Source organism: Rana temporaria, chromosome 3, assembly GCF_905171775.1.
Source record: "Rana temporaria chromosome 3, aRanTem1.1, whole genome shotgun sequence".
In the NCBI taxonomy this organism is placed as follows: domain Eukaryota; kingdom Metazoa; phylum Chordata; class Amphibia; order Anura; family Ranidae; genus Rana; species Rana temporaria.
This window is the reverse complement of record NC_053491.1, coordinates 262717251-262729650: the sequence shown is the minus strand read 5'-3', so window position 1 is coordinate 262729650 and position 12400 is coordinate 262717251. Positions and strand designations below refer to the sequence as shown.

Here is a 12400-nt window from a genome sequence, read left to right as displayed (position 1 = left end):
AGGCCAACCATCACTCCCTATGTACATCAATGTGTGTTGGCCTGCCAGGATCCTGCAGCCAGTTTTCCTTCCTTGGACTACTTTTGGTAGGCGCTGACCACTGGAATATCCCACAAGAGCTGCAGTTTTGTAATTGCTCTGACCCAATTGTCTAGCCTTCACAATTTGGCCCTTGTCAAAGTCTCTGAAACCCAAATGCTTGCCCATTATTTTCTGCTTCCAACACATCAACTTAAAGCATACCTCCCAACTTTTTGAGATGGGAATGAGGGACACCCATCAGCAAAATTATGCAGGCAAATGACACACCCTTTGCCACGCCCCCTTAAAGGAGAATTGTACAAACAACAAGATTTGTTAAATCTATAAGTGCTTTTTTTTACCACTGCTATTCCTTAATATTGGCTCTTGGAATTTACAAATGCAGCAATTTTGAAATCGGATGAAAGGTTTAGCACTGGGAAACACTTTTTGATAGCTAAAAAGGGAATTTTATATACATCTATATAGATCAGACCAAAATGAGGAGGAATGAGGGACAGGGGGACAGTTGGGAGCTATGCTTAAAGGGGTTGTAAAGGTTAAAATTTCCCAAATTGCTTCCTTTACCTTAGTACAGTCCACCTTCACTTACCTCATCCTTCCATTTTGCTTTTTAAATGTCCTTATTTCTTCTGAAAAATACTCACTTCCTGTTCTTCTGTCTGTAACTCCACACAGTAATGCAAGGCTTTCTCCCTGGTGTGGAGAAAGCCTCTTGAGGGGGCGAGCAGGAGTGTCAGGACACCCACTAACACACAGCTCCTTTCTCTATCTGCAAAGCAGAGAGCATCTTGACCCTCCTGCTCGCCCCCTCAAGAGGCTTTCTCCACATCAGGAAGAAAGCCTCACATTACGGTGTGTAGTTACAGACAGAAGAACAGGAAGTGAGGATTTCTCAGAAGAAATAAGGACATTTAAAAGCAAAATGGATGGATGAGGTAAGTGAAGGAGGACTGCACTAAGGTAAAGGAAGCTATTTAGGGAATTTTTTTTTACCTTTACAACCCCTTTAACCACCTCCTACCGGACGGACGTCTATGGACGTCCTTGACTTTGAGCCGGGATATCTGAATGATGCCTGCAGCTACAGGCATCATTCAGATATCGTCTTTTAGAGCCGGCGATTCTGTGCGGCGTAAGAATGATCATAGCGGCTGTTCCACTGCTTGATCATTCTTATGGGCGGCGAGAGGGTCTGTCCCCCCCCCCTCTCCCACTGCCTTTCGGTGCTTTTACCGACTCACCGATGCACCGATGCAATCGGTGAGTCGGAGAACAGATCTGCCGGCCCGGAATGCCTACCATAGAGATTTCTGGCGGAAATCTCTGGAGTATCTATGATCGTTCGGAGGCTGGGCGCTATGTTATGACGTCACGCCCAGCCTCTGCATTCAAAAAAAGGGTGCCGCCTTGGCTGGGAAGCCGGGATCGTTTTTTTTATTTCAGGCTTCCTAGCCTAGTGGTGAGATGTGGGGTCTTATTGACCCCAATATCTCACTGTAAAGAGGACCTCTCATGCTTATTCCTATTACAAGGGATGTTTACATTCCTTGCAATAGGAATAAAAGTGATACTTTAAACTTAAAAAATAAATAAAATGTAACAATAAAAAAACATTTTTTTTAAAGTGCCCCTGTAGCTCACGCGCACAAGCGAATGCATATGTAAGTCTCACCTACATATGAAAACGGTGTTCAGACCACACATGTGAGGTGTCGCCGCGAACTTGGAGCGAGAGCAATAATTCTAGCCCTAGACCTCCTCTGTAACTCAAAACATGTAACCAGTAAAACATTTTAAAGCGTCGCCCATGAGGATTTTTTAAGTACCGAAGTTTGGCGCCATTCCACGAGCGTATGCAATTTTAAAACGTGACAAGTTGGGTATCTATTGACTCGGTGTAACATCTTTCACATTATGCAAAGAAATTGGGCTAACTTTACTGTTTTGTTATTTTTTAATTCATGAAACCCCCCCCCCCCCCAAAAAAAAAGGTGTTTGGAAAATGATTGCGCAAATACCGTGCAAAATAAAAAGTTGCAATGACTGCAATTTTAGGGTGTCTGCTAAAAAAAAAAAAAAAAACTATATATATATATATATATATATATATAATATAAGAGACTTCTGACTCCTCTTATAGCCTCTGCACCACCGTTACCTACAACAGTTCACTTATACAAATTACTACAAGTGTCTATAAGAGGGAACCAAAATAAAGAAGTTTGTATAATTTTATATTTTTAAGGGCTTAATGCTTCCCCCACCAAGAGCGGGTTCCAGGGCTGCCATCAGGGGGGTACAGGCATTACACCTGTAAGGGGCCCGATGGTCCCAGCTGGCCCCTCTCCGTCTTTTTTTTTTTTTTAATAAAAAAATTATTTGCATTACACCTGTAAGGGGCCCAATGGTCCCCCTCCCGTTTTTTTTTTTGCATTACACCTGTAAGGAGCCCAATTTTTTTTTCGTCAGAACCCCCCCTCCCCCCCCCCGTTCTCTGCTTCAAGGGGGCCCTGCCTAAAGCTGTGTAGGGGGCCCCAAAATTTGTGATGGCTGCCCTGGCGGGTTCATCCACAAGACTAGGTGGTAGGCCTGGGTCTGGTGAAAGTGACGGGCATCAGTTTGTTGTATCCTATATATTCTTGTAGTAAGCCAAGGAAATCCAGCAATTGGTCCAAGCTGTGCGTCTCCCTCTGATGGGACAGCCATGCCTATACAGACAATACAAACAGGGTTACTTTTCTTTGCCCATTGCAATCTTGTCAATTTTATTTGAAGGGATGGTGCCTTACCCAGCCTTTGCTCTCAATTCTGCCATTTTAAGCCCTGGCTCGTGAGTGCCACGATGGAGAATGCGGCCCTACATCAGCATATTCATACATATAACATACATATACATATTCAGTGTACCTCAGTGCATTCCACAGCTTTCTCTTAGCCAGGCAGCAGGGGGCGCTCATACTCCTGGCAGCCGCCTCCTACAATTCAGTCAGCAGGTGGCGAGCGCTCTCCTACAATAGTCTATTCACGTGACTAAGATTGCTCCCGGAAGAGGAAACCGTGTGACCGGAAGTTCTCGGTCGTCCTGAGTTTGGCATTGAGGAGACAAGGTGAGTTCGCTGACAGTCCGGGGAGATAGCGCGACACCTATAGAGGTGCATACGGCGTACATAAACCTGTCTGTAATGACTTCCCTGCTCTCATGGCCAGTGCGGTTTCAGGTGTCCCCTAGTGCTTGAATTTTTCACGTATTGCATTTGTGCTATGAGGGCTCATAGAAAGATGACATGTTGTTAGTGATAGCAACATGTAATGTGGTGCATTAGGCTGAGTACTGGCATATGACATCATTATGGAGAGTGTGGGAATGTATCATTATAACATGCTATCTGGGCTTTAGAGATCCCATTTTTCTATTGTAAAGCGTAAAATAAAAAAATCATTGTTCTTTACTGAGTGTATGATGGCTTCATAACATTGTCCTATCGGCTACACACCGTTCTAGTCATTCCATACCCCTCTCAGATCTTGTAGATCAGTTTAGACCGGCCACCTCCCATATCTCCTGATTAGTCCCAGATACCGGCCAATAAAGCTCTGCGCTCATTTATTTTTGAAAGGCGCTGCAATATTCATCTCTTCTCCAGTGCTAAAAGGACATCACCACCAGTGCGGTAAAATGTGTTTTGTTTTTTGTTTTTATTTACAATCTTTCTGCTAGCAAGGTTCTGCATATAAACATCAGTCGGTTATTGCATCCATGGGCAGGAAGCCTAAGACTGTATTCACAGGTGCTGAAAAATAAAAATTATTTGCAGTATATAGTAAGTATATATACAGCAAAGGGGTTATCCAATGCAACCGGTATCATTTGGCAATGCTTTAGATGTGGCCTTCTGTTGAATATCCACCTGCCCCTAAGAGAGTAAAGAGCTGCTGCTACAGCCCATACACTGCATGCCCCTCTGTATCTTTTGCCTGCATGCATGTACATGTTTGGGTCTAACATGCATGCCCACGTGTACTGGACTTTGCTTGTGCAATCTCCTTTATGCCTTCCAACATCTGTGTAGTGCAAGGGTCAAGCTAAGCAGCCAATTGGGGAGATTTACTAAAAGTGGTGCGCACAGAATCTGGTGCAGCTGAGCATAGTAACCAGTCAGCTTCTAACTCCAACTTGTTCAGTTAAGCTTTGGCAATAAAACCTAGAAGCGGATTGGTTACCCCGCAGAGCTGCACCAGATTCTGTGTTCACCAGTTTTAGTAAATGCATCCAATATCTCTTCTATATAGTCAGTTATCCAACTACATCAGGGGTGTCAAACTCAATTTCATCGTGGGCCGCATCAGCATTATGATTGCCCTCAAAAGGGCCGGTTGTATCTGTAAGATTAGATGTCCAGCGCAACCCCTCCCCTTACATTAGATGTCAAGAGCCACCCCACCATCAGAAGTTGAGTCCCCCACTCTCCCTTACACAGTGCACCCCCCCCTTCCTTATGCTGCTGCTGGGAAGAAGCTGGATGCATTGCTTGTAAGCAGAAAGAACGGGTCTGGAGGAGGACTGGCGCTCTCCTGCAGCAGAGATGCGAGGGCCACATGAAATGGCCTGGAGGGCCGGATTTGGCCCGCGGGCCTTGTGTTTGATACCTGTGAACTACATAATTGTTGGTAAATAGGTTGCAAATATAAACGTGATGAGAAGTACACCCAATTTATATTGTTGAGATTTTAAACATATCTAAACAGGGAAACTTTGGATCTTTGTTCAGACTGTTCCTATAGATAAAGGTGATAAACTTGAATAAAAACACAAGAAAATTTTGCCTTTTCAGTTATTCTTGTTCAACAAAAATATCAGTAGAAATAATGGTGTACTGTGTATTGTACACCCTTGGCCTCAGAAGCTGTTATTGCCCTATATAGCAGATGTGACGTTTTTTAGAGGTTTTGCATAAGTGCTCACCAGTGTTTGACATTGAATCCTGCATGAAAAATTATAAAAACACTGCTGCAAGTATAACGTGCTGGGGCCTAGGGGTACCTACACTTACCATGGAGATGCAATCAAATGGTAAGGTATTCTGACAGACACTGCATTCTATGCATGATGGTAAAAAACCTTCTCTGTATAGCAGTCCCCCCTAATATTTACCTGAGCCCCATCTTCCTCTAGCGATGTGCACAAGAGCCTCGGCTCTCCAGGACTCGAAAGGTCTATAGAACCTCTTTGGTGTAAAGGTAATGTGTTGGCATGCCTATTGGTGTAAAAGAAAAGTAATCTTGCAAAAATGTGACATTGTTCTTTTCTTTTTTTTTCAGCAAATAAACCATGGGGGTGCACTTTGGAGACCTCGCTAAGGTGCGACACGTCATCACTTTCACCTTATCTCCTTTTGAGCAGAGGGCATTTGCCCATGTTCTTTCAAAAGGCTTTCCCAATGTTTTGCGGAGGTGTGCATCAAGCTTCCTGACAGTGGTGCCACGTAAGTGTTAGACCCAAACCTAAATGACATTTGATATTTGTTCTGCATAAAGCCAAAAAGAAGGGGTAAATAGACGGGCTATTTTATTTGATGACCATGCAGCATCTTCTAATTTAAATAGACTTACTAGGATTTGTGTATGCGGGCATTAGACCAGCCAGAATCAGTTTTTTGGTGCCGAAAATGAAAAATACAAGATCCCTAAAACCGATACAGCACCGACACCAAAAGTGACTGTTTTTAAAAAATATTTTTATACAAGCGATGGTCAGAGACTGGGGAGATGGTCAGAGACTGGGGACCTGGTACAGGAGATGGTCAGAGACTGGGGACCTGGTACAGGAGATGGTCAGAGACTGGGGACCTGGTACAGGAGATCAATGCAGCCTACCCGTGCCCGTCATGCAGCTTGCATGTGCCTCACCAGTGCATATAAACACACACATAAACAAACACACACAAACCAGAACCTGCCGAGTTATCACAGGTGGCAGAGGCCGTCCCCGCTACACGTAAGCAAAGGGTATGCTGTGAGGCGGGAAATACCTTTGCCGACTAGGATTAGCTATGGCATGTCTCCGCTTTGCTGCCCATCTCTGCCAGTTGAGCAAGGCAGGAACAATATTTTGATCTACCTGTTACCTGGCTGCGGTTGACCAGTAGATCATGATCGACAGGTTGCTGACCCCTTGCCAAAATTCAAGGAGCATATTTTACACATCTAAAATTATATACAAATAATGGTGCGACATAATCTGTCTCCTCGTCTACACCATGGATAAACATAAAAACTGCAATAGTAAAAAGAAAAGTCATAGCTCTGCTGATTAACCACTTAAGGACCGAGCCTGTTTTTCAGACTTGGTGTTTACAAAATTAAAACATTTATTTTTGCTAGAAAATTACTTAAAACCCCCAAACATTATATACATTTTTTTCTAACACCCTAGAGAATAAAATGGCGGTCATTTTTTTTGGGGGGGGGAATCAGTTTTTGAATGAAAAAACAAGGCAACAGTAAAGTTAGCCCAATTTTTTTTTTATTTATTGTGAAAGATAATGTTACGTCGAGTAAAATGATACCCAACATGTCACGCTTCAAAATTGCGCCCGCTCGTGGAATGGCGTCAAACTTTTACCCTTAAACATCTCCATAGGCGTCGTTTAAAAAATTATATAGGTTGCATCTTTTGAGTTACAGAGGAGGTCTAGGGCTAGAATTATTGCTCTCGCTCCAACGATCGCGGTGATACCTCACTTCTGTAGTTTGAACACCATTTTCATATGCGGGCGCTACTCACGTGTGAAAGGGGTCTTAGAGTGTTGGTTTTTTTTTTTGTTTTTTTAATCATCAAACAAGTTTATTAATAAACATGAATTGCATGTACAAAAAAATAACCCATACAAAGTGAAAAAAGAACATTGAATTGCACATAGTGGTACACTATATAGTGGGGTATGGGGTAAAACTAAAACAAATCTAAGGTACACATCTAGTGCCCTCAGCCGAGCGATAGATATACAGCAGTACAAAAAACAGGCTATCAAAAGCTGCCTTGCTGATAGCAAGACACATACATGGTAAACACAGTATATATTTTCTAACCAGGAGACATTAAGTCCATATCAAGATACTCATTATGAAGTACAGGTCAGCAATGACTGTAACCATCTATCCCATACATTATTTGCTTATGCATCCCCTATGAGTATAGATGACCTTATAAGGCAAGGTGATATCTCGGCAATCCAGGCCTTAAGCATAATGGTTGCAGCCTGTATCCATATTCGAGCTGCTAGTTTCCTAGTAGTGAAAAGGTTTCATGCACAAATCTAAGAGTGTGTTTATCCATATCTGAATCTGGGCATAATCCCAATAGACATTGCCTAGGGTCCATTGTCACTGGTGAGCCCATCTGGTCATGAAGGAATTGTACCACTTGCTCACAAAATCCTCGAACACGAGGACTGTGCAAGTCTAAATGCCCAAAGGTGCCAACGGCTGTCAAATTTTTGGGACGCATAGGGCTCAGAGGGACAGAATTTTGTCATTTTTTCTGGTGTGAGATATGTCCTATGAAGAATATGTATGTGTATGTCAGACATTTTTGGGAGACACCAATTTACTAGACTCCAGCACCTCACTCTAATCCTCCTCATCCATTTCACTTGCATCCACCTCCTATTTCGACCATAACGAGTAAACAAGCCGAGATGTGGATGGGGTAAGTAACATGTCCTGAAAAGTCGAGCGCATCTTGTACCATTTTGGAGAACATGCAACAGTTTAAATATACCCTTTAAAGTCCAGACCTTTGGGTCGGGTATCTGGAAAAACTCACCCAACTGTTTGAGTGTTTTTACAGCTGGAAAACTACTCAACCCCACTACTTCTGAGGGTTTTTTTCCCAGCCAAAAAATGCCCCTGCCAAAAAACTCTGATAAAAGCCTGTGTGCATGGATACATAGGATAACATGCTGAAGAGTTTACTGGCTGCAGAAAAAATAAATCTCAAGCCAAAAACAGCAGCTCTAAAACCATCCAGTGTGCATGAGGCCTAAAAGGGGCAGATTGTAGCAATAGGGGACTTTGGAAAAGATAAGAGTTCTCATTTTGTTGAGCACTATGCTCAGAAACCTCCTGATATATGCTAACCTGGCTTTCTGTTTGGGTTTTTTTTCAGCCTTTGCTCTGGCATACATAACCTATGACTGGGGGACAAGAGAGCATGAGCGATTGAAGAAGAAGGACTCCGCCCTGTTTGAGAACGACCAGTAAAGACATCTGAACTGGCTCTATATCCATCCTGAACTTTGACTCTTTCCTGCACTCTGTGTGGAAGCATATTTATTGGGATGTCTAATTGTACCTTAAATACATTAAAGATTTTTCACTGTATTGTTAAGTTTTACTTATTTCAATCACTTCTGTGAAAAAAAAATCTTGTACCCACTTTATATTTGACCAAGCATCTGTATATTAAAGTAAAACTATAGGCTTTTTTCATTTTGGCTAGAGCAAGGGAAGATTATTATTATTATAATATATATATTATATTTTCAGTATCTATGTCCCATTGCAGAGATGTTTTACTTCACTTCCTGTCCCATAACCAAATAGGAAGTGAGAGGAAATCCCTGCAAAATAGGGAGATTCCTTGGGGACCCCCAGGTCACCAGAACTAGTGTCCCCATAGGAAGATTTCCCCTCTATTACTTTTCTGGGGACAACCCAAAATTTGGGATTTTCTTTTACTTTCAATGATAATGGTAAACGGGATGAGCAGAGAGGGTGAAGCTCCTTAACAGGGACACATACAGCAATAAAACCTGACAGGTAATCGAATCCCTCTGTGCTCTATCCAAAACTGAAAAAAAAAAAAAAAAAGTTTTGCCTTTATACTTGGACTCCTGCAGCAAAGCAAGGTACACATCTCCCTCCATTGCACTGTTCATTGCTGCATTTTTCCAGCATAGAATGCAGTGATTGCACATGATCTACAGGCAGTGTACACAGAGAACATTTTTCTAGCAGATATGGTCTTCGCTGTAGGGCCCCGCTTGGAGCCAAACAGCTGTTTCTCAGAAAATGGCCACTGAAGCCACACGCCAAATGATCGCTTGAGGCTGACAGGAGTATGGCTTTCATATATGAATCAGTGGAATGGGGCTGAGGTGCACATGTGGCCATTTTCAGAGAATAGTGTGTACGGCTAGAAGCAGGGCCAAGTGGTGAAAATTGCAGGATTGGGGCTGAGGGTAAGGTGTACACCTACTGGCCAGCACTTAGGGGGTGGGAAAACTAAAAGAAGAATTATAAAAGTTCAGTTGTCCTTATGCTGCCAATGACACAAGAAGAACGTGGGAACAGTAGTTAATTTATTGTAAAAAGTTTTTCTGTGTTTATAGAACATACCGTATTTATCGGCATTTTACACGCACCCCAAGTTTAGGAGAAACATTTTAGTAAAACATTTTTTAGGAGAAGTTTAAGGAAAAAAGCGTACATTTTAAATGCCCATCAATGCAGCCTTATCAGTGTCCATCTGCAGCCTTACCCATCATTGCATAATAATCAGTGTCCATCTGCAGCCGTGCCCAAAAATGAAACGTTATCGTTTTTGAATGTTGCTGCTGAGAGAGAGCCGGATGTCCTGTGTACTTGGCACCTCCCACAGTCCCGCCTCTTGGCCCGACTCCTATGATGGGCATAACACGGGTCCAATGGCGGGACTGGGCGTGACTACTCGGCTCAGGCTATTTTGGCGGCACTCACTCCTCGTCCCCTCACAGACAGCAGGGATCAGCGTAAAACACGTTCCCACGATTTTCCACTGATTTTAAGGGGAAAGTGCGGGTTATACGCCGATAAATACGGTATATCCAAACTAAATATTTTGTTTTATACCTAAAAAGGTAATTGCAAAAGAAATTAGATGTCCCCAAAGTGCTGTATTAAAGCACATTAATAGAAAGTTATGTGGAAGAAAAAGGTGCACGAGCAGCAGGGATGACCGCAGCCTGGAGAGGATTGTCAGGAAAAGGTCATTTAAAAGTGTTGGGGACTTTCACAAGGAGTGGACTGAGGCTGGAGTCAGTCAGTGCATCAAGAGCCACCACACACAGACAGATCCTGGACATGGGTTTCACATGTCTTATTCCTCTTGTCAAGCCACTCCTGAACAACAAACCACATCAGAAGCGTCTTACCTGGGCTAAAGAAAAACAGACCTGGTCTATTGCTCAGTGGTCCAAAGTCCTCTTTTCTGATGAGAGCAAATTTTGCATCTCATTTGGAAACCAAGGACCCAGAGTATGAAGGAAGAATGGAGAGGCACACACTGCAGTCTCTACAGTCTGTGTTGATTTGGGGAGCCATGTCATCTGCTGGTGTTGGTCCACTGTGCTTCATTAAATCCAGGGTCAACGCAGCTGTCTTTTGGAGCACTTCACGCTTCCTTCCGCAGACGAGCTCTATGGGGATACTGACTTCATTTTCCAGTAGGACTTGGCACCTGCCCACACTGCCAAAAGCACCAACATCTGGTTCAATGACTGTGGGATTACTGTGCTTGATTGGCCAGCAAACTCGCCTGACCTGGACCCCATAGAGAATCTATGGGGCAATGCCAAGAGGAAGATGAGAGGCATGAGACTGAACAATGCAGAAGAGCTGAAGGCCGCTATTGAAGCATCCTGTTCCTTCATAACACCTCAGCAGTGCCACAGGCTGATAGCTTCTGTGCCACGCCGCGTTACATAGTTAGGTTAAAAAAAAAAGACACAAGTCCATCCAGTTCAACCATAAAAAAAATTAACAACAAAATAAAAAACATAGTACAATCCCATACACCCAACTCCATACCCACAGTTGATCCAGAGGAAGGCAAAAAAAAAAAACAGCAGAGCATAATCCAATTTGCTACAGCAGGGGAAAAAATTCCTTTCTGATCCCCCGAGAGGCAATCGGATATTCCCTGGATCAACTTTACCTATAAATGTTAGTACTCAGTTATATTAGGTACATGCCTACTCCCAGCTCTATATATAAATTTTATCGGCACTGTCACAATTTTGAATGACAATTGCGCAGTCGTGCAACAATTTACCCAAATGAAATTTTAATATTTTTTTCCCCACAAATAGAGCTTTTTATTGGTGGTATTTGATCACCTCTGCGTTTTTTTTTTTTCCGCTATAAACAAAAGAGCGACAATTAAAAAAAAAGCAATATTTTTTACTTTTTGCTATAATAAATATCCCCAAAAATATATATAAAAAAAAAATGTCCTCAGTTTTGGCCGATACGTATTCTTCTGCATATTTTTGGTAAAAAAATCGCAATAAGCGTATATATTGATTGGTTTGCGCAAAAGTTATAGCGGCTACAAAATAGGGGATATATTTATAGCATTTTTTTTTTTTTACTAGTAATGGCAGCGATCAGTGATTTTTATCATGACTGCGATATTGCGGCGGACACACCAGACACTTTTGATACTATTTTGGGACCATTCACATTTATACAGCGAACAGTGCTATAAATATGCTCTCATTACTCTGTAAATGTGACTGGCGATCAATGGGTTAAATGTGTACCCTAGTGAGTGATTCTAACTGTAGGAGGAGGGGACCGATCTGTGTCCCTATGTACAAGGGACACAGCATCGGTCTCCTCTCCCTGACCGGACGTGGATCTCTGTGTTTACACACAGAGATCCACGGTCCTACTCAGTTACTGGGCAATCGCAGGTGGCCCGGCGGACATCGCGGCTGCCGGGCACGCGCATCGGATTCCCAGTAACGCGGAGGGAGTGCGTGCACACCCCCTAGTGCCTTAGCAAGGCAAGGACGTCATATGACGTCCTCCTAGACTAGAGCAAGAGCACTATCAATTGACGGCGGTCGGTAGAGAAGTGGTTAATGACCAGTGTCATTAGTATAGGGACAGTGTATATTTTAAGCACGACCACTGTATTAGTGTCACTGGTTCCCACAAAGTGTCAGTGTACGATTGTCTGTCGCAATATTGCAATCACGCTATAAGTTACTGACATTACTAGTATAAAAATTACGGTACATCCCATCGTTTGTAGATGCTATATCGTTTGCATAAACTAATCAATATGCTCTTATTGGGTATTTTTTTTTTTTTTTTAACACCTAAAACGTAGCAGAATACATGCATCCAAAATTTATGAAGAATTTTTTTAAGATCCAATAACATTTTTATTGAATTTTCACAAGAAATAACATAAAAGAGTAGTACGAAATCAAAAACAAAGATTGCTTTACATTAGCAAACAGAACATTTGACAGCGAACAGATGTGACCTGTACAGTATGTGAGTATAATCAAATATACAACCTGGA

General features: G+C 42.6%; 1 protein-coding gene across 1 annotated transcript; it reads left to right on the top strand.

The window, feature by feature from the left end:
* The first annotated feature begins 3046 nt into the window (after positions 1-3046).
* On the top strand, positions 3047-8427 carry LOC120932320 (cytochrome b-c1 complex subunit 8). Its single transcript, XM_040344625.1, has 3 exons — positions 3047-3152; positions 5365-5528; positions 8213-8427. The coding sequence occupies exons 2-3, from the start codon at positions 5375-5377 to the stop codon at positions 8305-8307; spliced, it is 249 nt and encodes an 82-aa protein (XP_040200559.1). The 5' UTR covers positions 3047-3152; positions 5365-5374; the 3' UTR covers positions 8308-8427.
* Positions 8428-12400: the final 3973 nt, after the last annotated feature.

What these genes read in the sequence shown, in the direction of transcription:
- LOC120932320 (XM_040344625.1), top strand. Translation starts at nt 5,375, where the DNA reads ATGGGGGTGCACTTTGGAGACCTCGCTAAGGTGCGACACGTCATCACT. An exon ending in CTTCCTGACAGTGGTGCCAC is followed by an intron (nt 5,529 to 8,212) that starts GTAAGTGTTAGA and finishes GTTTTTTTTCAG; the next exon opens with CCTTTGCTCTGGCATACATA.